This window comes from Rhinopithecus bieti, unplaced genomic scaffold, assembly GCF_001698545.2.
Source record: "Rhinopithecus bieti isolate Rb0 unplaced genomic scaffold, ASM169854v2 scaffold_1295, whole genome shotgun sequence".
Classification (NCBI taxonomy): Eukaryota; Metazoa; Chordata; class Mammalia; order Primates; family Cercopithecidae; genus Rhinopithecus; species Rhinopithecus bieti.
In genome coordinates this window covers 81,345-109,130 of record NW_016803880.1, presented here as the reverse complement: position 1 = coordinate 109,130, position 27,786 = coordinate 81,345, and the positions used below count along the sequence as shown (strand labels likewise).

At 37.1% G+C, this 27,786-nt stretch overlaps 2 protein-coding genes across 2 annotated transcripts in view; both read right to left on the bottom strand.

Annotated features, from left to right (window-relative positions):
* KRTAP26-1 (keratin associated protein 26-1) overlaps positions 1 to 23,891 on the bottom strand; it is a 27,360-nt gene extending 3,469 nt beyond the window's left edge. The window contains exons 1-2 of the mRNA XM_017855928.1: positions 23,849 to 23,891; positions 2,349 to 2,378 (exon numbers count right to left, since the gene is read on the bottom strand). Of these exons, the coding sequence (XP_017711417.1) occupies positions 2,349 to 2,378; positions 23,849 to 23,891 (73 nt within the window). The remainder of the gene's footprint in view (positions 1 to 2,348; positions 2,379 to 23,848) is intronic.
* Positions 23,892 to 27,116: 3,225 nt separating this feature from the next.
* On the bottom strand, positions 27,117 to 27,786 carry KRTAP27-1 (keratin associated protein 27-1). Its single transcript, XM_017856129.1, has one exon. The coding sequence runs from the start codon at positions 27,761 to 27,763 to the stop codon at positions 27,143 to 27,145; it is 621 nt and encodes a 206-aa protein (XP_017711618.1). The 5' UTR covers positions 27,764 to 27,786; the 3' UTR covers positions 27,117 to 27,142.

Here is a 27,786-nt window from a genome sequence, read left to right as displayed (position 1 = left end):
TGTGTGTGTGTGTGTGGGCCGGGGGTGGGGTGGGGGGGAGGGAGGGAGCCAACAGATTTTCAGAAAGTAAAGTGCCCTGAATATAAGTTGTCCTTCATGTAATATAGGTAATATAGGTTGAACTAATATTACTTCATAGTGGCTGTGTCACTAAAAGAGAAGTGCTTATTTCGGTGTAATACCAGGTACCTCATTAGCAGGATCCTATAAACTACATGTTTCAGGCTTCTCTACTGATTTAAGAGCCCAGGGATAATTGGAGGAACTGGGAATCCTGTGTGATTTCCCAGATTTTCCCACTGTGTTGCTTTTATTTTTTTTAGTAAATCGTGGATCATTGTCTCTCCTACTCTAGAAGGAGAATTCTGAGTTTCTCTGTCTTGGAGACAAAAAATCCCCAGAACATTTCAACAATAAAGTTGTGCCAATAAACAAGGTAATTTTAACTCATCCATTCAGCAAATATTTATTGAGCATCTAGTATGTTCAAAACATACGATAGATGCTGGCAATGGAACCAACATTAAATTGGCTTCTGCGCTCAGACATGTACTATCTAGTAAGTGTGGTAAGACAAGTGCATAACCCATGTCAGTGCTTACTAAGTTCTGTAAGTAATGTATAGAGAAGAGCAAACATAGTTCATTCACCTTACCAAAAAATTAACATTTGATATTAATTTTGAAAAATGGAAGGGGCTTTGGAGAAGAGGAAAACACTTTAGGCTATGGAAGAAGATGTAAAGATAGAGAAAATGACAACATAGAGCTTCCCAGTGAAGGATTCTAAGAAGCAAACTCATACTCACATGTTGAAATTACTGAGGGAATTAGTTAAGATATTGTTCTAAAGGTGTGGTGATCCAGTAATGTGTTTCAAGAAGAGAGTGCTGAGGTTAATTTGCAGCATAGATTGGAAAGTGGGAAAACCTGTTATAATGCTTTTCTCCCTTTATCTTCTAAAACTATATATTTCTTTCCGTTTTTTCTTTCTGCTATCATGGCAATAATTTAAGTCAGGCTTTTTTGTTCTCCTTCGGTGAATTTCTTACTGCCACCTTTCACTTCTATCTCTGTGGTCTTCTATTTTGCCTAAATAATGCATTTGAAATAATACTCATGAAATTAATTACATCTTTCTCAAAAAAGTGGATGACTTCACTTTATCGATAGAGAATTGTTCTGACACTTGTCTGGTCCTTCTCTACTTCCCAGTAAAGATTCTCTCCTACTTTTTTGGGTTGCCTGTTAATATTTCCAATTACACCATATCCATGTTTTCCCCACACTATCTCCCTGCTTATCCATCCTCCCTCTCATTTAGAATAATTTAAAAATTTTATCTACCCTTCAGACTTCAGCAAATTAGCTCCTTTGTAAATATTTTACAGATCATTCCTGCCAACCTGAATCTCTCCAGCTTTTAAATTTGTATAATTATCACTACCTAATTCTTTCTCACAAACGTATTTTTCCTGTCTCTCTCTCTCTCTCACACACACACACACACACACACACACAAATTACTTTGCAAGCAAAACAGTCTATGTGTCTTTTCCCAACTATATTATAGAACTCTTATTATCTGCTATTTACTGCGTATTTAGCATATACCAGACACTATTCTGCTGGTTTTACATGAATTAGATGATTGAATCCTCAAAACATCCCTATTCGAGTACGGATTTGTGATTATTATTCTCAATACCTGTGAGAAAACTTAGTCTATCCTTAATAAATACGTGACACCAATCACAAAATACAACTTTGAGTTTCCTTATCAAATAAAAATTTACCTTTACTTAGTCAATAACCTCTTTTATATACTTTTCTCACCATCTGTCCATTCTTATTAGAGAAGGTCAACTTCTAAGGAATATTAAAGAACATGAGAATAGAAGGAGGTTCAAGGGGACTGCACACCCTTTGTTAAGTTCTTGTCTTTCCATTTCTAGTATTGGTTAATATTCACCTTAGCTTGGCTTAGAGAAGCCAACCAATTACCTAGAGTCAGTTCATTGTAGTCTACAGCATGGTAAAGTGACCGATTGTAGCACCCCCTGTTGGATGCCATGTGTAAAATTATTGAATTATAATCAATTCAAATAATGAATTCCCTGATCAGCAATGTAGATTTCTGGGTAAATGATCAGGCTGTCAGGCAGTAACTTACTTTCAATTGAATGATTAATTACTGCATTATAATATCCTTTAGTGTGGAAACTATATATACATGATTTGAACAACATTTGCACCCCTCATTCCCCTTTCATTCACACACAAAATCTTCCGCAGGTGGTGCTAAAAACTGCTTTGCATGAATTAGGACATCCTTTCATACACGTATTCAAGACACTGAAGTTGGAAGTATTTCTTCCACTTTTCATAGTTAAGCCTTTGAATTATATTCCTTTCATCTTTACAAGGTCTTTTAAATTTTCCTCCCTTTGCCTATTTACTTATTTTGTAAATGTGAAATATTTTTATTTTTAATTTCCCCCCCGATTTTTTTCACATACAATTGGGAAATAAAAATGATATATATTTAAGGTATACAAGGTGATGTTTTGATGTACATCTACACTGTGAAATAATTACCACGGTCAGGCAAATTAACATTGCCATAACTTCATGCAGTCTCTTTCTTCCTCCCTTTCTTTCTCTTTCACTTTCTTTTCTTATCTTTTCTTTTCCTTTCCTTTCTTTCCTTTCCTTTTCTTTTTTCTTTCCTTCCTTCCTTCCCTCTTTCTCTTTCTCTCTCTCTTTCCCTCCCTCCCTCCTTTCTCTTTCTTTCTTTCTCCTTCCTTCCTTCCCTCCCTCCCTCCCTTCCTCCCTCTCTTCCTACTTAAAACATTAAGATCTAATCTCATATTTTTACTACAGATGGGGTTTTGCCATGTTTGCCAGGCTGGTTTTGAACTCCTGACCTCAGGTGATCCACCCAGCCACACCTGTAATCCCAGCTACTCAGGAGGCTGAGGCCGGGAGGCAGTTTGCAGTGAGCCGAGATTGTGCCATTGCACTCCATCTCGGGCAACAGAACAAAATTCCATCTCAAAAAAAAAAAAAAAAGTTCTCTCTTAGAGAATTTTAAATTTTGCTGAGAGTATATTACAGAATACATTAGCTATACTAACATACAGTATATCCATGCTGTGTATTTTAGATCTTCAAAATTATTTATCCTGCAAAACTGAAACTTTGTACACTTTGACCAACATATCCCCATATTCCCCACCCCCCCAGCTCCTGGCAATCACATTTCTAGTCTCTGCTTTTATAGGATTTTTTTTTTTTTTTTGGATTCCACATATAAGTGAAATCATACAATATTTGTCTTTCTGTGTCTGGTTTATTTTACTTAGCATAATGTCTTCCGGGTTCATCCATGTTGTCACAAATGGCAAAATTTCTTTCTTTTGTAAGGCTGATAATATCCACAATTTCATTATTCATTCATTCGTTGGTGCACACATGCCTTGTTTCTATATCTTGGTTATTGTGAATAATGCCGCAATGTACATGGAGTACAATTATCTCTTCAAATTACTGGTTTCATTTACTTTGGATATATCCCCAAAGGTGGGATTGATGGATCATATGGTAGTTCTATTTTAATTTTAAGGAGGCCTTATTATGTTTTTCAGACTGAGTATATGAATTCACAATCCCACCAACAGTGTATAAGGGTTCCTTTTTCTCAACAGCTCCACCAAGTTGTTTGTTTGTGTGTGTGTGTGTGAGTGTTTTTTAATAATAGTCATTCCAACAAGTGTTGAGATGAGACCCCATTGTGATTTTGATTTTCGTTTCTCTGATAATTACTAATGTTGAGGACCCTTTCAAATATCTCTTGATCATTTATATGTCTTCTTTGCAAAAATACCTATTCAGGTTATTTGCCCACTTTTAAATCGGGCTTTTTGTTATTGAGTTGTAAGAGTTTCTATATATTTTGGATATTAACCACTTACCAAATGACTGAATGATTTGCAAATATTTTTTCCTGTTTTCTAAGTTGTTTCTCTCTTTTATTGTTGCCTTTGCTGTGTGAAGCTTTTTAGTTTTATGAAATGCAACTTGTCTACTTTTGCTTTAATTGCTCATGCTTTTGGTGTCATGACAAAAAACTCATTTCTAAGACCAATGTCAAGAATATTTTCCCTATGTGTTTTTTGAGTAGTTTTATAGCTACTGGCCTTGTGTTTAAGTGTTTAATACATTTTAGTTGATTTTTGTATATGTTGTGAGATACTGGTCCAGTTTCATTCTTCTGCAGGCGGGTATGCAGTTTTCCGAAAATCATTCATTGAAGAGACGACTCTCTCCCCATAGTTTGCTCTTGGAAACCTTGTCAAGCATCAACTAACTGTAAATGTGTGGGTTTATTTTGGGGCTTTGAATTCTGTTACATTAGCCCATGTGTCTGTTTTAATCTCAGTGCCATAATTTGATATTTGTAGCACTGTGATATGTTTTGAAATCAGTAAATGTGATCCCTCTAGCTTTTCTTTTCTTGCTTAATATTGTTTTGCCTATTTGGGTCTTTTGTATTTCCTTATTAATTTTATAATTTTTTTTTCTACTTCTGTGAAAAATGCCATTGGAATTTTGATAGGGATTGTGTTGTACCTGTAGATTGCTTTGGGTATTAGGATTTTAACAGTATTCATTCTTTAAATCCATGAACATAGAATTTTTTTCCATTTGTTTATGTCTTCTTCAATTGCTTTCATTAATATTTTACAGTTTTCAGTATACAGATCTCACTTCTTTGATTAAATTTATTTCTAAGCATTTTATTCTTTTTGATGCTTTTTTAAATGAGATTTTAAAAATTTCTTTCTTTCTTTTATTTTTGTTTTTTGAGATGGAGTCGCCCAGGCTGGAGTGCAGTGCCGCGATCTTGGCTCACTGCAAGCCCCACCTCCCAGGTTTAGCCATTCTCCTGCTTCAGCCTCCTGAGTAGCTGGGAGTACAGGCGCCCGTCACCACGCCCGGCTAATTTTTTTGTATTTTTAGTAGAGACGGGGTTTCACTGTGTTAGCCAGAATGGTCTCAATCTTCTGACCTCTTGATCTGCCCACCTCGGCCTCCCATAGTGCTGGGATCATAGGCGTGAGCCATTTTTTTTTCTTTCTTTTTTTTTTTTTTTTGAGACAAAGTCTCACTCTCGCCCAGGCTGGGGTGCAGTGGCATGATCTCTGCTCACAGCAACCTCTGCCTCCTGAGTTCAAATAATTCTCCTGCCTCAGCTTCCCAAGTAGCTAGGATTACAAGCAAGTGCCACCATGCAAGGCTAATTTTTGTTTTATTTATTTATTTTTTTTGGTAGAGGTGGGGTTTCACCGTGTCAGTCAGGCTGGACTTGAACTCCTAACCTCAGGTGATCCACCCATCTTTGCCTCCCAAAGGCCTGGGATTACACGCCTGGGATTACAGGCGTGAGCCACCTCACCTGGCCTAAAATTTCTTTTTCAGATAGTTTATCTATAAGGTATGGACATGCTACTGATTTTTGTAGGCTTATTTTGTATCTGGCAACTTTGCTGAACTCATTTACTAGTTCTAATAGTTTTTTGGTGGAGTCTTTAGGGTTTTTAATGTATAGCATCATGTCATATGCAAACAGAGACAATTTTACTTCGCTATGATGTGGGTGCTTTTCCTTTTCTCTCTCTCTTTTTTTTTTTTTTTTTCTAATTGCTCTGGCTAGGACTTCTAGTACTATATTGAATAGAAGTAGAAAGAGTGGGCATCCTTGTCTTGTTCCTGATGTAGGAGGAAAAGCTTTTAGGTTTTCACCACTGTGTGTTTTACCTGTGAGTTTGTCATATATGGACTTTGTTATGTTGAAGTATATTCCTTCTATGCCTAATCTGTTGAAGTCTTTATCATGAAAGTTTGTTGAATTCTGTCAAATGCTTTTTCTACATCTATAGTGATGATAACTTCTATCCTTCTTTCTGCTAACTTGGTTTATCATATTCATTGATATGCATGTGTTGAATCATCCTAGCCTCCCAGGAATAAGATTCACTAAATCATGTTGTATCATCCTTTGAATCCTGCTTGTTAGTATTTTGTTGAGGACTTTTGCATCATGTTCATCAGGTATATTGGCTTTCAGTTTATGTTTTTGTTTCTGTTTTATCTTTTAGTATCCTTGACCAACACTGGTATCAGGATAATGCTCGTTTTGTAAAATCAATGTGGAAACATCTAAAAAACAACAAGCTTTACTTCTACAACTCTTTTCGAATTTTATAAAAAATTCTCTATTTGACTTTTTTTTCTGCTCTACTTTTATTATTATTTTTTTCTTCTACTGACTTTGGGCTTAGTTTGTTATTATTTTTCTAACTTCTTGAGAAGTTAGGTTGTTTGAAATATTTCTTTTTTCAGGTAGGTATATTTGCTGTAAACTTCTTAAAATGGTTTTCAGTGCATTCCAACGTTTTTGAATGTTGTGCTTCCATTTTCATTGTCTCAATATTTTTTAATTTCTCTTTTGATTTTTTTATTTGATTTATTGGTTGTGCAGTGGTGTGTTAATTTTCACATATTTGTGAATTTTTCAATTTTCCTCTTGTTACTGATTTCTAGTTTGGTGGTTTAATATCATTATGGTTGGATGTTTAATATGATTTTAATTTCCTTAAGACTTTTTTGGGGGCTAACCTATAGTCTATCCTGGATAATATTTAGTGTGTGCTAGAAAAGAATGTCCATTCTTCTCCTGTTGGATGAAGTGTTTTGTATAAATCTGTTTGGTAAGTCTGCTGTTTCCTTTTTGATCTTTTCTCCGGGTGATGTATCCATTGTTGAAACTGGGGTATCAAAGTCTCCTATGATTATTATACTACTGTTCATTTCTCCCCTCAGTTCTGTTAATATTTGTTTTTATATTTAGGTATTCCAGTGTTGGGTGCATATATATTTGTGCTTGTTATATCCTCTTTATGAATGGACTCCTTTTTCATGATATAATGACCTTTGTCCTATGATAGTTTTTGGTGTAAAGCCTATTTTGTACAATATAAAATCTAGCCACCCCTGCTCTCATGTGGTTACCATTTTCATGGAATAACTTTCACTTTCAGCCTATGTGAGTTCTAAATTCTGAAGTGGGTCTCTTGTAGACAGCATTTTAGTTGGATCTTTTAAAAAAATATATTCAGCCACCCTGTATCTTTTAAGTGGATATTTAAATCCATTTACATTTTAAGTAATTGTTGATTACTTTACTGCTGCCAAGAACTTACTACTGCCATTTTAAGTATTTTCTGTCTGTTTTGTGATTCATTGTTCTTTTCTTGTTCTCCCACTGTCTTTCTGATTTGATGGCTTTTTCTGTAGTGGTATGCTTTGACTCTTTTAATTTTAACGTATTTATTACAGGTTATTCTTGGTGATCACCATAAGGCTTACATAAAACATTATTTTAAGCTGATAATAATTTTACTTTGATCACATACAGAAGCTCTACACTTCTTCCCCCCACACACATATTTTATGTTATTGAAGTCATAATTATATCTTTTTATATTATGTATCTATTAACAAATTATTTTAGCTGTATTAGGGTTCTTCAGAGGATCAAAACTAATAGTATATATATATTAGTGTATATATATATATATATATATATATATATAAAAGAGGACATTTATTATGAAAATTGACTCACATGATTATGAAGGCCAAGAAGCTCCATACATGCCATCTGCAAGACGAAGAACCAGAAAAGTCAGTGGTGTAATTTAATATGAGTCCAAGGGCCTGAGAACCATGGAGGGTTGGAGAAGAAGTGTTGGTGTAAATCCTGGAGTCCAAAGGACCAAATACCAGGAGCTCCAGTATCCAAGAGCAGGAGAAGATGGCTCTCCAAGCTCCAGAAGAGAGGAAATTTACCTTTCCTGCACCATTTTCTTCCCTCCTGGGCTCCATTGGATTGGATGAGGTCTGACTAGATTGGTAAGGGTGGATCTTCTTTACTTAGTCTACTGATTCAAATGCTAATCTCTTTCAGAAACACCTTCACAGACACATCTAGAAATATGCTTTGCCCACTATCTTGGTAAATCCTTAACCAGCCAAATTGACATATATGATTAACTATCACAGTAATTACAGTTGTTTTTAATACTTTTGTCTTTTAACTTTTATACTAAAGTTAAAAGTGATTTATATACCACCATTACAGTATTAAAGTATTCTGAATTTGAGTAGATACTTACCTTTAACAGTGAGTTTTATATTTTCTCAAGTTTTCATGTTTCTTATTAGTGCCTTTTCATTTCAAGTTGAAGACCTCCCTTTAGTATACCTTATAAGGCACATCTAGTGTTGAGGAACTTCCTGGGCTTTTGTATGTCTCAGAAAGTCTTTATCTCTTTTTCATTTCTGAGATCCAGCGTCACTGGGGATATTATTCTTAGTTGGCAAGTCTGTCTTTGTTTCAGCACTTTGAATACATCATTCCACTCTACTGGCCTGAAAGGTTTTTGCTGAGAAATTTCTGATAGTCTCATGAAATTTCCCTAGTTTGTGACAAGTCATTTTTCTCTTGCTGCTTTCAAAATTATCTCTTTGTCTTTGACTTTTGCCTATTTTATTATAATGTGTCATGCTAAATACCTCTTGACATTCAGCCTATTTGTGGTTCTTTGGGCATCATCCATCTGGATGTTCATTTTCCTCCCCAGACTCAGGAAATGTTCTGTCATCATTTCTTTAAGTAAGTTTCCTGTCCCTTTCTCATCCTCTAGTTCTTCTGAGGATCCCATAATGCATACATTGATTTACTTGATAGTTCCATAAGTCATATAGCCTTTCTTTACTCTTTTTCTTTTTTTTCTTTTTGTTTCTCTCACTGGATAATTTCAAATGACCTGCTTATTTTTAATTCTGCATAATTGTGTCTGCTGATGGAGTTCTCTTTTGAATTTTTCAGTCATTGTCTTCTATAGCTCCAGGATATCTGTTTTAATTATTTTTTATTGTTTCCTTTTCGCTCCCCAAAATTCTAACTTTGTTTATGGATTGTTTTCATAATTTTACTTAGTTATCCTAATTCCTTTGTAAGTCATTGAGCTACTTTAAGACAATTATTTGAATAATTCTTTGAACTTTTTGTCAGATAATTCATAGATCTCCATTTTAAATGACTGTTAATCACAGTAGAGCAGTGCTGAAGCCCGATCCTGGGACTGCTTTATGGATGGCAGCTAGGTCCAAGGTTTGAATTGCTTATATATTTTATCAACTTTATTGAGATATAAGTGATGTAGAATAAACTGAACATATTTAAAGAGTACAATTTAGTAAGTTTTGATACATGTATAATGAAAATAAAGATAGTTATTATATTAATTATCCCCCAAATCTTTGTATGCCCCTTTGTTGTTCCTCCATTTTACCTCTCTCCATCTCACTTCACTTATGCCCAGGCAACCACCGATCTTTCTGTCATTTTGGATTAATTTACATTTTCTTGCATTTTATACAAATGGAATGAAATAATGTAGTATGTAATTTTTTGCTTCTATTTTTCACTCAGCATACTTAATTTGAGATTCATTCAAGCTGTAACACCGACTAACAGTTTATTTGTTTTATTGCTGTGCAGTGCCTATTGTATAGATATAACAAAATTTGTTATATCTATCACGTTGATGGACATTTGGGTAGTGTGAAGTTTTGGGGAATTACAAATACAAGTGTTATGAACATTTGGGTACAAGTTTTGACTGAACACTTGCATTCATTTATCTTAGGTAAGTACCCAGGAGTGAAATAAATTAATCACATAGTACATCAGTGTTTGACTTTTTAAGTAGCTATTAAACTTTTTTACAGGTAACTGCACCATTTTACATTCCCAGCAGCAGTGTAAGAGTTCAAGTTTCTTCCAACATTTTGTGTACTCAGGCTTTTAAAATTTTAGTCATTCTATGAAGTTATAATGGTATTTTGTAGTGGTGTTAATTTACTAGTGACTGATGCTGCTGAGCAGAGTCACTGATTATTTCTGATTTTGACATCTTATTTAGCAAAGAACCTGTTCAAGGTTTTATTCATATGTTTATTTGGTTTTTGCTTTCTTATTATTGGGTGTGGAGAGTTATTTAAAATTTTTAAATACAACTCTTTTGTTAGAGTTTGGCTGTGTCCCCACCCAAATCTCATCTTGAATTTCCACGTGTTGTGGGAGGGACCCAGTAGGAGGTAACTGAATCATGGGGGCAGGTCTTTCCTGTGCTGTTCTTGTAATAGGGAATAAGTCTCACGAGATATGATGGTTTTAAAAAGGTGAGTTTCCCTGCACAGGCTCTCTTCTCTTGTCTGCTGAATGTGAGACATGCCTTTCACCTTCCACTATGATTGTGAGGCTTCCCTAGCCATGTGGAACTGTAAGTCCATTAAACCTCTTTCTTTCATAAATTGTCCAGTCTCAGGTATGTCTTTATCAGCACCATGAAAACAGACTAATACAGAAAATTGGTACAGTAGAGTGGAGCATGGCTGAAAAGATACCTGAAGATGTGGAAGCAACTTTGGAACTGGGTAACAGGCAGAGTCTGGAACAATTTGGAGGCCTCAGAGGAAGACAGGAAAATGTGAAACAGAAAGTGTGCAACTCCTTAGAGACTTGTTGAATGGCTTTGACCAAAATGTTGATAAAGATACGGACAGTAAAATCCAGTCTGAGGTGGTCTCAGAGGGAGATGAGAAACTTTTTGGGAACTGGAACAAAGGTGACTTTTGTTATGTTTTAGCAAAGGGACTGGTGGCATTTTGCCCCAACCCTAGAGATTTGTGGAACTTTGAACTTCAGAAAGATGATTTAGGGTATCTGGTGGAAGAAATTTCTAAGCAGCAAAGCATTCAGGAGATGACTTGAATTCTGTTAAAGGCATTCAGTTTTATAAGTGAAGCAGAGCTTAAGAGTTTAGAAAATTTGCAGCCTGACAATGTGATAGAAAAGAAAATCCCATTTTCTGAGAAGAAATTCAAGCCAGCTGCAGAAAGTTTCATAAGTAACAAGGAGCCAGATGTTAATCCCCAAGACAATGGGGAAAATGTCTCCAAGGTATGTCAGAGGCCTTTACAGCAGTCTCTCCCGTCACAGGCCCAGAGGCCCAGGAGGAAAAGTGGTTTTGTGAGCTCAGCCCAGGGTCCCTGTTCTGTGTGCAGCCTAGGGACTTGGTGCCCTGCATCCCAGCTGCTCCAGCCATGGCTGAAAGAGGCCAATGTAGAGCTCAAGCTGTGGCTTCAGAGGGTACAAATCCCAAGCCTTGGCAGCCTCCATGTGATGTTCAGCTTGAGAGTGCATGGAAGTCAAGAATTAGGGTTTGGGAACCTCTGCCTAGATTTCTAAAGATGTATGAAAATGCCTGGATGCTCAGGCAGAAGTTTGCTGCACGGGCAGGGCCCCATGGGGCACTGCTAGGGCAGTGCAGAAGGGAAATGTGGGGTCACAGCCCACCAAACAGAGGCCCTACTGGGGCACTCTCAGAATGGTAGATCCACAGACAGCTTGCAGTGTGCCTAGAAAAGCCACGGACACTCAACACCAGCACATGTAGGCAGCCAGGAGGGATGCTGTACCCTGCAAAACCACAGGGGCAGAGCTGCCCAAGATTATAGGAACCCACCTCTTGCATTGGCGTGACCTGGATGTGAGACATGGAGTCAAAGGAGATCATTTTGGAGCTTTAAGATTTGACTGCCCTGCTGGATTTTGGACTTGTATGGGGCCAAATCTCATCTTTAATTCCTACATGTTGTGAGAGGTACCCGGTGGGAGGTAGCTGAATCATGGGGGCAGTTTTTTCTGGTGTGGTTCTCATGATAGTGAATAAGTTGCATGAGACCTGATGGTTTTAAAAAGGGGAGTTTCCCTGCACAAGCTCTATTCTCTTGTCTATCACCATGTGAAATGTGCCTTTCACCTTTTGCCATGATTGTGAGGCCTCCCCAGCCACGTGGAAAAGTCAAATAAGCCTCTTTCTTTTGTAAATTGCCCAGTCTCAGACATGTCTTTAACAGCAGCATGAAAACAGACTAATACAGATACAAATTTCAAATATATTTTACCAGGCTGTGATTGTCTGTTTATTAATGTTACAGTGAGCTTTGAAGTACAGTTTAATTTTGATGAAGTACATTTTATTACCTTTTCCTTTATGGATTGTGTTTTTGATTTTGTATCTAAGATATTTTTGCCTAACCTAATGTCTTAAAGGTTTTATCCTTTTTTATTCATTAAAAAAATCTAACTTTTATTTGCACCAATATTTTAATCTGTTATCTTAAAGATCACCAGTCTACACCCAATGTGTATTTTTACCTTCAATCTTAACTCAGTGGCACATTTGATACTGCCGCCCATGCTCCCCTTTCTGAACCTTGTCCTACTTCAATTTCAACAGTGCACTAATCTCATGGTTCTTTTATATCACCATCAATATCTCTTATGTCCTTCACGTTTTGTCTCTTTTTGCCTCCTATCCACCAGAATACAAATATTTATCAATCTCTTCCTGCATTTTTAGCAATCTGGATTTCATCTATCTTAAGTGTTCCATGAATAGTGCTACATGAATTTTTCTATATTCATAATCACATGCCTGCTCTCTTTCCTTATCTCTGTTTCTTCATTTGTAATTGTCTGCTAGACTGTCCCACTGGGAATAACTTACACTGCAAATTAAGTATTTATACACACATAGTGTTTTCTCCAAAATTGGTTCCTCCTCCCATTAGCTTGATTTCCACTCATATTATCTTAGTCACAAGCTTAAGGTGTAATAAAACAGTTCTTACGAATAACCCTATCTCTATCACATTCCCTAAGGTGAGATTAATAGCAAAATGTATCTCAGGTAGTATCTCTCCTTTAACCACAGTTATCTTGAATACCTCTCTATTGCCCACAGAATTAAACCAAAGCTCCTTAAGCCGTCCTTCAAGGCTACATATAATATGGCTTCAATATACATTTCCAAACATGCTCCCCTCAGGTCTTCTTCATATGGAATTTCAGATGGCCGTATTTGCCATTCTCAGTAAATGTGTCACTTACATTGCTGGTTTCCTTTTATTTTTGTTTTGGATGTTCTTCTACCACGTCTGTGCTTATCTATATTCTACTTATTCTTTTTTTTTGGTTAGTTTGTTTTTTGTTTTCTTGTTTTTGTTTCTGTTTGGTTTTGTTTTGAGATGAAGTCTCACTCCATTGCCCAGGCTAGAGTGCAATGGCACAATCTCGGCTCACTGCAACCTCTGCCTCCCGGGTTCAAGTAATTCTCCTGCTTCAGCTTCCTGAGTAACTGGGATTATAGGTGCCTGTCACCACACACCCAGACAATTTTTGTGTTTTTAGTAGACACGGGGTTTCACCATGTTAACCAGACTGGTCTTGAACTCCTGACCTCATGATCCACCCACAGTGGCCTTCCAAAGTGCTGGGATTACAGGAGTGAGTCACCGTGCTCAGACTATTCTGCTTATTCTAATAGCTCAGGTCAAACATAACTACTAAAAGGAAACCTTTATTTTTACCTAACTGGAATTAATTTCTTTCCCGTTAAACTTTTTTCTACTTTACATGTCTCCTATATATGCTTTTATATCTTATATTTTATTCAACTTACATCTTATTTTTGCTGCTAAGTAATGATTGTATTGAAGACATAATAGCCTTATTTGTGTTTGTATTGCTACAACTGCCCAACATGCTAACTACTTTTGTAAATATTTATTCAAATAATAAATGAAAAGCCTTAGTAATTTTCCCTCTTTTAAGTTCTTGCATTTTATTTTCTCTTACTTTATTCCAGGTATTTCTCTTATTAGAATAAAAACTTGCATACAGACCAATGTATATGATGGAAAATGGCTGTTGAGGAAAATAGAATAGAAACTGACAGAGTCTATCTCGATTTAGGTAATATATTCTAGTAGTTTATAATCTATTCATGATTGAATAGATTATAATGTAATCTATTATATTACAATAGAGATGAAGATGTCTATTTTCAGCACTTTTGGCCCTTAGTTTTATACATTAGAACCTTTCATTATCTTTGGTCCTTTGAGAGCTTTTTTGTTTAGAGTGAAAGCAAAGATTTACTATAAACCTAGAAAAAGTGAGGCATGGGTCTATTATATTCCTTGTCGCCAAAGTCTTGGAATTTCCCACTTAACACACTTTATAGCCGGGGAAGAATTCAGTTCACCTTCTAGGTCACAGATAATGCTTGTTCAGTTATTTCGCTGCATATCACAAGTACCTCTCCCAGCCTCTTTATACTCCAGACTTTCTAGACACACAGGAACTCTGGGGATAGACTTTACAATCAGAAATGTCATTTTGGGATATAGAAATTTTCTTAGTTTATTTTTATTTTTTATTTTTAGTTATTGCTTAATAGAACATGAGAACAAAATAGCAACGCTAGAGTTTGGCAGCCACTCAACAGTCTCACTAAAATCAATCGATGATCTTTGGAAGTTTGGCCCTAACCAACTTTTATCCTGCCAGGTACAACAGCACTCAGGACAAATGAAAACTCTGAATTGACTAAAACATTTGTTTCCTCTGAAACATTATTTTATAACACTTCATAAAAGATAGAGAGTCACTATTCTTCAGTGGAAAGACTGACATTTAAGCAATTCAAGTCTTTATCATGGTCTCTATCACAGGCCATTTCCAGGCTCAGATAAAATCCTTTTCTCTGAATGAGGGGATTTTTTTCCTGCAAGTTTCCTTATGTTTAATAACTTCTTATTTCTTTCTTTGATGAACATCTCTAGAGAGAGTCTTAAATGGAAAGAAATTAATTTGTGATGGAATACTCTGAAAACCTGACAGTTAGTCATCATAAATAGCAGCTACATTTTGTGTTCATGTTTGGACTAAGGAAAAAAGATCTGTTCAGCTCCAAACTGCCTTATCTCACCAAGAGTGCTTCTCCAGAGAAATGCAGAACTATTTTGAACATAATGGAGACCACATATCTATCCATAATGCCTGTGGATTGGATTGTGTAACAAATGACCCTTTAAGCAACATTATATATCCTAAATCAGTAGATACCTTGAAAGTGATATGAAACATCGCTAAGACTACAGAAGAAATAATTTTATGATAAAGAAAGTAGTAGCGTTCAAAAGAGATATCCATTAGCTAGCATTTAACATAAGGGTTTGGCATGAATAAACTGAGTTCAGATTTTAAAGGTCATGCATAAAATTTAAGAAATGGAATGAAGAAATGAAAACCCAAAGACTAGAGTGACCACAGGTATAACAGAGCATGTGTCACCTACTCTGCTTGCCTAGTTGTAGCTTTCTTTTGACGTATTGACTTGACTTGGAAATCAGTATGTAAAAAATATAATGTTGCCAGACCTAATATCAAACCAGAAACAAGTGGCTGATTGTCTTCTATGAGAAGCTTAATGAATTTTCAGCCAAAAAAAAAAAGAGAGAGAGAATTGGTAGAGAGCTAAGTAGTCACAACAATTCTGTACTCTGCTGTGACTACTCTCATACATTCTCATCTTTCTCCTAGGTAACAAAGATGGAATGTTGACAGAGACATGACTTTTGGGAATAAGGGGAGGAGAACCTTATAGGCTAATGGAATTTAAGGGAAGTTCATTAAGACCAGTAGTGAACCTGTTGACCAAATTGAATGGTTAATGGGGTAATATATGATTCTCTACTTTATTGTTTGTTAATTAGGAAGAATTGGGGACATGATTCCTGGAAAACAGGTTTAAGGACAGCTGAGCTAAGTGTCTTGATCTAAGCCAGAGGACTCTTCTCTAAACAGGCAGCAAACCTCAAGTTTCCCACAATGTAATAATTAATACAAAGATTCATCCTGGTGGGCAGAGGTTCCATCCATTTGCAGACAATAGTTACACAGCTGTGCACATACACTGAGCTTAAAATATGAAAAACTCACTATTACAATGAATAGAATTAGTTAAATTGTTAGGACTCAGACTGGTTCTCTTGGTGGATAAAAAAGTGGGGTTTTTTTTCTTCAAAAAAATGGGAACAGTTGGGCCATTTCCAGGCTCAGCCCCTCGTGAAGTGTGACCACATTAGACCCATTTGGAGATGATGGTGAAAGCTCAAAGAATTTTTACAGTGGATTTAGGCTGCTATAAGGGGGATATGATTCTCTTAGAGAAATTTCTCTGAGATCGCCAAACTCCTGCGGAACACCAGCAATGACACATTGAGTGGCTCAGATTGGTTTCATAATGCTGAAGAAGATAAATCACTCTCGAATGAGGAATTTACTATAAGAATTTTAGCTAAACCCTTGCAGTCAGCCTCACCACCCTGGAAAACTTTTTTAGGCTTTACTTTGAAACTGAGTGAATAAAAAAAACAGATGTTACCTTCATAATGGGGGAGTAGATACTCATGATTAACAAACACGTCTCTCAAGTCTCATGTAGCCAAAAGGTACAACCTTTGTGTCTGCAGCGGGAAAGCAGCATGGCTGCAACTGCTGGTCCAATTATTCCAGGGCTTAATTAAACTGTGTCAATAATGATTATGTTACTGCTTAATATAAACATTGGGTGGACTAAAAAATTACAAGTTTGTTTGTTTAAGCCCCTAGCAGATGTCTTGCTGCCAAAAACTACAAGTAAAGGCATCTTGTTTTCTGGTGCTAAGCTGCTATCTCTCTCTCCACACCTGCTAACCTCTTCCTCCTTCTCTACCCTGACGTAAGTCACTTTAAGGAGAAGGACGTCTATCTTTCCCCAAGAGAGACCGAAGCTGTATACACTCATTCAGATATGTTGAGGAACTTCAAGAAAAAGAGGGACTCAAACTTTTGTGGCTCTCTTGGATACAGGTGTCCAAGTTACCATTTTATTCAGTCCAGTGGAGGCGAAAGGGAAATACTTGAATACAGCTAATGAAGCTTTGGAAGAGATTACAGCTGGAAAGGGAAAATAATGTGACTTCCCAGGTGGAGCCCTTTGGGTCAATTTAATGTACAATTGTACCTTGGCATCCTTGAGGTACTGGTTCCAGAATCCCTACAGATACCAAAATTTATGGATACTCAAGTACCTGTTATAAAATGGTATAGTATTTGCATTGAATTCACACACATATTCTCATCTACTTTAAATCATTTCTAGGTTACTAATAATAGCTGATACAATGTAAGTGCTATATAAATCATTGTTATTACGTATTTTTTAGGGACTAATTATAAGGGAAAATGTCTGTATATGTTCAATACATATGCAATCATGCTTATTTCCATTAATGTTTTCAATCTGTGATTAGTTGAATCCACAGATGGTGAACCCACAGATACACAAGGCAAACTATACTTTTGCTGTTGTGTCATATGACTATATTACCCTGTTCCATAAATTACAAAAGGCATTCCCCTGATTGTGAAGATCTGAACATGTAGAAGTGCTAGTACTTTTGGGGTCTCTTTGAGTTACAAGTCACTGTGACTGATGATTTTGCTATTGGAGCACTTAGCATAGGTAGACGCCTCCACTTACTGAATGCTACTTGGAGTCTTATTAAGAGTATTCTAACCTGAATGATATATGAGATATATTCAGTAGATTTGGTTGCAACCTCTGTTGGTCAGACTAATCTGAGTGGTCAGTGGAACGTCAGTCTCATGGGAAAATTCACCAGGAGCAGTGCAGTGTAGAGATAAGAGTTCGGTATTGTTTCAGGGAAAATAATCCCCATGGGTCTCTTGCATTTCTGCATGTCTTCAGTGCAGAATCACTGGCTCCCTTTGTTCTAAATTAGCTTTTCAAGTATGTTTTTAGAGAAACAGCCTTGGAAAACACATTTAGTATTTCTCTCAGGGTCAAATGTCAAACATGCTTACTCTTCATTATGTCTATGATCCAAGGTTCCTAAACTCAACCTCCCTCTCCTGTGAAACAACTTGCTGCATAAGCAGGTGTCCACTGGCCCTATGGGAACTGGAGCTCAGGGATCTGGTGTCAATGCTAACACTCTGACTTCTGTTATTGCCGTAAATAATAGAGGTCTTTGTCTCTAACCTAGGCTTCTTATGTCTTCTGCCTGCATTCCTGCAACTATGATGGGTTAATTTGTTAGCATACAAATAGCATAAAATATATGACTTTTCACAGTTCTCAATGCCCCTTCCACAGATTTCGGTTTTCTAGTTGAAAGTGTGACACTGCAATGTCATCGTAATCACCAATTCTATTGCTTTGACAATCTTTTAATAAGACACAGACATTTTAGTTGAAATATAATAATCATAATAACATTGAAATAATTATGGGCAATTTATGCAGTAATAACTTGTAGAGATTAATTGAAGCTATTAGAAGATAAAGAAAGCAACTTGATACCATATTGAAAATACATCTTAAAGGCTTGCAAGGAATTAAAAGAAAAAGCTGACAAAGAAAACGAGCACATGTGAACTATGGTTTAGTTAATAAACAGTCTTCTCATGGAATAGGAGAGCAATAAATAGGTCTGTCAAATATTTTTTAAAGCAATCCAGCCATATAACATAGTCTTCCATGAGACTGCCCATTTTCCCCAACTATGCTACATAGAAATGTTTGGATAGTTTATTTGGGAATTGGCAACTATGAGGGAGTACTCAAAATACCCCCATGAGCTATATAAGCAACAGCTTTTGCCCCTGACTTCCATATTGTATATAATCTGTATAGGTATACAATATGTATACAATATGTATAGATATGGCAATATGTATACAATCTGTATAGATATGGCAAGATGTATACAATATGATGTATATGTATACAGTAGGCATAGGTATACAATATGTATATGTATACAGTATGCAAGTCAGGGGCAAAAACTGTTTATTATATAGCTCATCATTTGTTAACAAGTGAAGGTGCTGCACAAGGGGGCAGCAGCTGCTAAACCCCAATCATGAACGAGATGCAAGAGCCAGCCCAGGGGTTAATAGCTCTAAGACTAGTGAATCCTGGGACAGCCACTGCTGTTCATGTAGTCCAAAACATTGAGTGCAGATTGCTTGGTGGAAGGAAGCAAAGACTTAGGACGAAAAAGGCAGAGGTTGATTGTATGGCAGGTTCTGGACATATCACAAGCAGAGGAGTACAGGGAGCGGTTTCACAAGAGCTGGGTACGCAGCATGCTGTCAGCAGCTGGTGGATCCCCTCAGGTTTCTTGGCAGTAGTTCAGGAGCTGGATTCTGCCATAGCTGCTCCTGGCTTAGCAGAGGACATCTCTGAGGGTCACATGAAAAAAGAGGCTATTATAGGGGAAGACAGGCCGGGTGCGGTGGCTCAAGCCTGTAATCCCAGCACTTTGGGAGGCCGAGACGGGCGGATCACGAGGTCAGGAAGGAGATCGAGACCATCCTGGCTAACACGGTGAAACCCCGTCTCTACTAAAAAAAAAATACAAAGAAACTAGCCGGGCGAGGTGGCAGGCGCCTGTAGTCCCAGCTACTCGGGAGGCTGAGGCAGGAGAATGGCATGAACCCGGGAGGCGGAGCTTGCAGTGAGCTGAGAAGCGGCCACTGCACTCCAGCCTGGGCGATAGCGCGAGACTCCGTCTCGAAAAATAAATAAATAAATAAATAAAATAGAGGGGAAGACAGCCCCATGGCAATAACCCCTGAGGGAATGACAGCTGTGGCTTTCAGCTGAGCAATTATTGAAAGACAAGATGACCTTAGTTTAGATTCTAGGTAAAGTACTTGCACTTACTTAGTGCTATTTCTCCTTCTTTGCTGTGGCTTCTAGAATTTTTTAGTAATGACTACTAGCATTCCGTGTAGGTTTTATTCTGACTCATTATTTCAAATGTGGTTATGAACATAGCTCAATTATTTAGATGTCAGGGAAAATGGCTACTTATAACCACGAAAAAAGTACTCGGTGAATTTCTAAAGCAAGAGAACTGTGGTCTTATTTGCTGTTTAACAAACCATGCATCTAGAAAAGCAATATTTCAAGTTGTATTAAAATATATTTTAAAATCTGTGGAAAGATGAATATTTATACCAGGAACATTAATTTAAGATAGGTTACATTTAAGACCTAATAAAGACTTGTGTATGTGGTATGTATAGCCTTTAAGGTACATATGGGGTTCATTAAAATTATTGTGCTTCATATGTTTAAATATTTCTAATAAACTTCTCATGAGAGATACTTCAAGGTACAATCAGTGGGGCACTAGGATGAGTATCACATGGCTTGAGTTCTAGCCCTAACTCGACAGGTAATGAGCCATATGAAATTCAGTAACTCATTTAATCTCAGCAGATGTATTTGCCCCGCTGCAGAGTAAGTTTTACTAAATATATTGTACACATTTAGACATGATTGTGATTCTATGAAAACATAACTGTGATAGAAATGAGGCAGTATCAGAAGAAACCATGCAAAAATGGTCAACTGGTCTTTGCCATAAATACAAAGACCACAACATTTCACTCAGATGTGATGGAAGCTTGGGAAACATTTAACTCTGATTAGGCATCTTTCAGAGCAAAACATAGCTTGGGCTGATATTTGTCCTCTAAGGAAAGCTCAATGGCTCAAAGTATAGAATATTGGGTTTTTTTATTGCCTAACATTTCATTTGTAGCCTCAGGGCCCTGGAGCGCTGACCTTGCATTAGAAGCCCCTCCAGGACTTTCTCAAGATCAATGGTTTGATCTCCACCATCATTCACTGCTGGAAATTAAACCAGACTCCTGGGGACCAAGCCACCATCAGCTGTAGCCTCAGGGAGATGGGAATCTGGGAGCAGGTCCACTTTCAGCAACCTGCTGAATAAATATAGACTTGAAAAATTAAAGAACCACACTGAAGACTGTTTCTATTTTCTAAGAAAGATATATTTCTTTCAGCGGTAATGTATATTCTAAGTTTAATCTGGTAAGTACACCTGTAATCACTACAAACCCTTGTGAATATCAACAGAGCTAAAATTTAAAATTTATTTATTGTACTTGCTCCTGCAGTTTAATTTAATAAAATATGAGGTCTAGAGGAAGGTACTTTGTTCCTGAGAATCTCAACGTGCATTATTCGATTGGTTTCCTAACATATAGAGTGTGAAAGTGAATTAGCTCATGCCAAGTGGGAGATAACAATGGCTAACAACTCTACTCTAAGTTTTGACACAGTTTATTGTGAAAGAGGACTTTTTCATCCAGGTATTTCACTCTCCACAGTCAATTTAAATAAGGAACATGCAACTGTCCATAAAGTAATAGTGACAAGGCACTGCAATACCAAGGGCAATGCTATTATTCTTAGCTTTCTCTTTGATTTTCAGCCTTCTTTTCTCCTTATGTTTGTCAATTAGTGGTTACTAAACTCCTTCAGGGCCAACGACCCAGTACCATTGAGTAATGGAAGAATAGAAATTGGCTTAACTATTTTCTGAAATTTACCCTCAACATTTCTTTGTTCTTAAGTCTGGATGCAACTGCATTAGTTTTGCCTCTGGGATCCAAGGGACAACTCTCTTTCAATCCCATTAATGACTTTTTTCCATAAAGCTAGAGAAAGTTATATAGAAAGTCAGGCAAATAACTTATTCTTATGCAACTACATAAAAATTTGCATTTTTTTTTAAATTCAGCTTTAGATATTTAGTGTATTTGTACCTATCTACCTATGGTGCATTTTATACTTCATCAAGGTCAGATCTCTGATATAACCAGAATATGATTTATCAATTATATTAGCTATTATTCTTTCTTAACTATTTTTTCAATCAACGATTATTTGAGTCTAAGTAGAAGATTCTAGAACAACTCTCTAGGTAAAGGAATTTCAAATGAGGAAGTAAGACTCCTGGAAGTAGAAACAGAAAGCACAACTAGGGAAGGATATTGTGGCTTCAACAGAGATGTGAGTGATTCTCATCTAACATGGAGCAAAGTCCTGTCCTATCCCATTAGTGTCTACAATGACTTCAAAATTTTCAAAAGAAATATTATTTAACTAAAAAAGAATAAGGACTAAAGGACATGGAAAATGAAAGTACTAGCATTACGACAATAGTTATATTGTAGAGGAGTCTGACTCCATGCCATCTAAATCCCTTTCCTAGCATCTAGATTCTATTGATGACACATGACTTGTAGTTAGTATTTGTTCTTTTCTAAGATATTTCAAGTGCATAGTATTTTACAAACTCTAATGAAAATATGTTCGTTTCCTTTATTGCATTTATTTTTGAGTTACAAACGAGCCATTCAGTCAACAATATTCAGTTCTCTGGGTGTTTCCTCTGCAGCCTCACAGCAATACAATATAACCAGACCAATCATTTTTAATCAAATTATTTGTATCGGTTCTCCACATAGCACAGATATTTCTTCCACATTTGAAGTTACTCTAATGACTAGAAGTATAATATAAGTCAAGCATAATTAAGGTAGTAAAGGGTTATACTTAAGCTTTAAAGATTAATGGGTTAAAATCCTTGTTCCAGCATTTACTTCCTGTATTGGAAAACTTATTTAAATTACGCAGTAGGAAGTAAGTAAGATTCTTGGAAGTAGAAAGAGAAAGTAGAACTAGGGAAGGATATCGTGGCTTAAAGAAAGATATGCATAATTCCCATCTAACACAGAGCAAAGTCTTGTCTTCCCTAAAACAAATTTGTGCCTTTGTCCTCACTGGAAAAAGGGGGATTTACTAATCTTACTTATACCATTGGGTTATTTGAGTTTAAAATGATAAAATATGTACAAAGTGTTACATAAATAATAAGCACCCAATTAATAAGAGCTATTTTATGGCTCTCGACCCAGTACTGTGTAGGCAAGAAGAAATTCTTGATAGTCATTATGCTTGACTTCTAAGAGAAAAACTTGTGGTTAAACTATCAATGTCTTGAAGTGTTTAGGACACCAATACACAAATCCTACCATTCCTTTTAGGCAGGAAGAAGTCCCTTGGTCTATGAAGAATGCTCTGTAGCAAGCATACACCCACTGGTATGTTTTGACATTGCTTGAAAGTGAGTCTTGCATGGAATATCCTGCTTATGTCCCATACTGCTTCCATCCTTTACACATGCAATGAAATGATTTTCTTGGTCTCTGCCCTGAATTCAAGTGCATTATAGACAGTCATAAAAACAAATTGATATTGAGGCCCAAGAGAAAAATATCAGATGAAGTAACAAATGATACCTAGCACATATTGTGCTCTTATTATGTGCCAAACACTCCACTAAACATTTAACTGGAATCATGCCATTTAGTTGTCATAATCACCCAATGACTTCAATATTATTATCTCCATTTTACAATAATGGAACGAAGTCTCAGAAATGTTAATTTGGGCCTGGTGCAGTGGCTCACACCTGTAATCCCAACACTTTGGAAGGCTAAGGCAGGTGGATCACTTGATGTCAGGAGTTCAAGACCAGCCTGCCCAGCATGATGAAACCCCATCTCTACAAAAAATACAAAAATTAGCTGGGTGTGGTGGCACGCATCTGTAATCCCAACTACTTGGGAGGCTGAGGCATGAGAATTGCTTGAACTCGGGAGGCAGAGGTTGCTCTGAGCCAACACTGCACTACTGCACTCCAGTCTGGATAGCAAAGTGAGACTGATTCAAAAAAAAAAAGGAATGCTAATTCATCCCAGAGCACATAGCTTTTAATGGACAGAATTTGGAATTGAGTAAGGTCTAGTCATACTATAAGACTCATGTCCTTTTCCTTACACTAAATTTCCTACCAAGGTCTCCTTATACAATTATGGCATTCCATATTCCAATATCAAAAGTCCTTTGTACCTGAGTCCACATAATTTCTATTAGGAGCTCTAATGTGCTCCATGTTGAGTTGGATTAAATACTGGCCCCTTCTTCAGCTAGCTTCTCCTTCGAGGAGTGGTCAAGCTCAGTCTGGAAAGCTAATGTCTAGAATGATGAGCAGAATAGATGGAAAAGTGAAACTTAACATCACGTCGCTCTCTCCTGGCACACCCCTGCCCCACAACACATACCACACATAGCCAGTTTTCACCAAAGTCCTGTTTTCTCAGCAAGCTACACCCAGTAAAGTAATATATACTTGGAAGGCATATGGAATGGGTAGGTTTTCCTTCTTGTCTTTAGAAACAGTGGCCCAAATGAATTGAACTTTTTCTGGGCAACCCAATTGGCATCACATTAGTAAAAATCCTCATTGTGAATGAACTTGATCTATGTTCACATGATTGGCTGTGACTAGAATCCTGAGAAGCTGCCACGAGATAAATTCTGTCTTTACTGTTGCCAGTGCTGTGTTACTGCCATCAGTGCTGTGGACGGAAGCTTTACGTCAATGTTGTTTGCTTCAGGGATGTTCTGTTACTGAGGCTGCCAAAGGCTCAATACTCAATACTGAATACTATTGATGGTATTGAATAGTGTTGGCCTCTCCCAGACTTCCCTCAATTCTATCCCTCTACAGAGCACCTGTATAAGTGGTGGTTTATAGATTTTAGGCTTAAATCTTCCTCTTTGAGATGATCTGTGTCTAGCCCACTGTATTATTCAGGGCTACATAGAGAAACAGAACCAATAAGATAGATAGATAGATAGATAAATAGATAGATAGATAGATAGATAGATAGATCTATATAATATACATATTTATCTCACCGTATATATGTATGTGTATACGCATGTATGTGTGTGTGTGTATGAAGAGAGAGAGTGAGTGATTTATCATGAAGGATTGGCTCACACAATTATGGAGGCTAAGAAATCTCATGATCTGTCACCTGCAACCTGGAAACGCAAGGAAACCAGTGATATAATTCCAGTCCAAATGTGAAGATCTGAGAACCAAGGGAGCCAATGGTATAAATCCAGTCCAAGGGCCGGAGAAACCCAATGTCCCTGCTCAAGTAGGTTTGCAGGAAACATAAAGGGGCACATTTCTCCTTCCCTGATCATTTGTTTTATTTAGACCCTTGATGGACTGAATGATTCCCATCCACATTGGAGAGGGCCATCTACTGAGCACACTTATTTAAAATGCTTATCTCCCCTGAAAACTCTCACAGACACACTCAGAAATAATGCTTAATCTGGGCAGCTGTTGGCTCAATCATGTTGATACATAGAATTACCATGGCACCCACCCACAGAACTAACTGGTAAATTGTCAATAGCATTAGATTTGCCATAGATTCGGAGATAGTTGCCAATTCACTTCAACTAGATAGGGTTTGAGTTTCTTAATTCTCTCCTTTAGTAGATGATGCTGCCTGCATCTTCCAAAACACAAAACAGCTAATCTCTCTTTTGTTGGATGATTAGCTTTCCTAATCTGTCATGGATTTCTGGGTTTATTTACAAATCCCCACTACCTCCTCCATATTGAGTCTCTGAGGTAGCTGAGTTGCTAAATCTGCTATATACATGGTAATTTTTTAAGCCTTACACTTTCAATTTATTAACTTATTAAGGCTCACAGTAGCACTATCATTATCCTTCACTTTTGAAGTTGAAGAAACTGAGGTGGTTAAATAACTTGCACATAGTCACACAGTTGGAATTTAAACAGTTGTCGCTAAGCAAAGCTAAGATTCCAACTCAAGAAAATCCATCTTCAGAGTTCATGCTCTCAACCATTACCTTACTTTGCCCTGAAAAAATGAAAGATCCAAGGCTGGGCGCGGTGGCTCATGCCTGTAATCCCAGCACTTTGGGAGGCTGAGGAAGGCAGATCACGAGGTCAGGAGATCGAGACCATCCTGGCTAACACGGTGAAACCCATTTCTACTAAAAATACAAAAAATTAGCTGGGCGTGGTGGCGGGCGCCTGTAGTCCCAGCTACTCAGGAGGCTGAGGCAGGAGAATGGTGTGAACCCGGGAAGCGGAGGTTGCAGTGAGCCAAGATCATGCCACTGCACTCCAGCCTGGGCAAGAGAACAAGACTCCATCTCAAAAAAAAAAAAAAAAAAAAAAAAAAAAAAGATCAATTTAAGAGCATACCAAAAGTTTCAGAATAGCTAAGCTACCTAACTAAAATTAATCAATTTCACACATCTAACTCTATGGTCTTATGATAGTCATATGAGTATATTTTCCATCTTCTGTTGACCACCGCCATGAGTTACTCCTTTCTGGTTCACACTACAAAAATTATAACAAGAGGATATGTTCTCTTTTCTTCTACATATTTATACTATTTTCATTAGGTAACAAACAAAGAAACAAAAACCCTGTAACATAACACCCACAAAAGGATTGAATAAAATAATAGTGTGACAAGTCTAAATTTTGCTTCCAAAAAAAGCCAATTTATTTAAAACAAAAAAATTTTTCCAAACCCAAAAAATACTTAAAAAAAAATAAAAAAAGGAAAAAAAAAAAAAAAAAAAAAAAAAACAGCGGGAACAAAATGAAGATGCTAAACTTCAGTTCATTCTATATAAAGCTTTCTGGTTGCTATGTCATTATAAAGCCCATGGAGGTGAAATTCAAAATTACCTTGCACTATTCAAGCAATAGACTTAATCTTATAGTTAATTTAAGAATGTCGTGATTCAATGGCTGAAATAACAGATGGCCAGTGAATAGGTCTGGATTTTAGTTGTGGTTCTGATGTTATTAACTACTTGGGCAACCTCTGATAGGGTTGAACCTATCATAATTCATAGGACTAGGTTGGCTTTTGGGTTTGTTTTAATTCCAATATTTTATGAATTTCTGAGACTAGTAGCACATTACTTAATAAGCCAGATCCAATGCTAAGTATTTCCAAAGAAAGCAACTCGCAGTCAAAGTGTGATGTTTCCTTTAAGTATTCATGTTATTTCCTGGCTACAAATCTTATTGCTTAATAACAAATCATATCCTACTGTTCTAAAATAGTTAGCATGCTTTCCAACCCCAGATTACCACTAGGCATACCCAAAAGAACAACAAGAAAAAAAAAAATCTTATCTTTGGAGACAGTAGTAAAATAAGACATGTTCATTTACTAACAAACACACGTACAACATTTTGTATGTAAAGAAATACAAAATATCTAAGTATCTCAAAAATAAATTTATCCAAATGAGAATATATGCTATCTCCCCTACAGATCTTCACTTACTAGGCAATTGAAAACCACCAGTAACACAGCAAGTTGGTTCATAAGTGCTGGAAGAAGATTCCAGGAGTTGTGGCTCAGGTGTTACATTGACCAGAGGTCTACAGGAACTGGATTCAGGGTTCTCAGACTGACATTGGCTAGAGGCACATTCCAGAGTTTGGCAATTTTTAGACTCAGAAGTCTTGGGTGGGCAACTGTTTCCCTTGAGGCTTGCAGGATGGCAGCTCTGGGCTACAAAACCCATCTGCTGAGTGCTTTCTGATTGGCAAGGCTGAGAAACACAAGCCAGCCCTGCTGAAGAACTTTCTGATTGGCATGCTGTCCTTTCGCAGGGCCTGGAACTGGAGTAAGTTGTTTGGACAACTCCGGGGAGGCAGGTACTTTGCACACAGCTATCATCTGTGAATAAGTCCTGTTCACAAATGGTCATTTGGCAGCTGGTGGTTTCACTGCAGGTTTCTTGAAAGTTGTCCAGGAGCCAGGTTCTGCTATGGAAGATGCTGGGCAAACACAATCCATCTTCAAAGCTTATAGGATTAGTGCCATGTGTGATGGCAGAGAGTGGTGGGGCACTGTGGAAGCTCCTGAGTGAATGGCAGTGGCTATGAAGCATATTGCTAAAATCCTTAATTAAAG

Bases quoted from the DNA above. Each gene is read 5' to 3' on its own strand.
- KRTAP27-1 (XM_017856129.1), bottom strand. From the start codon at position 27,763: ATGCTTCATAGCCACTGCCATTCACTCAGGAGCTTCCACAGTGCCCCA.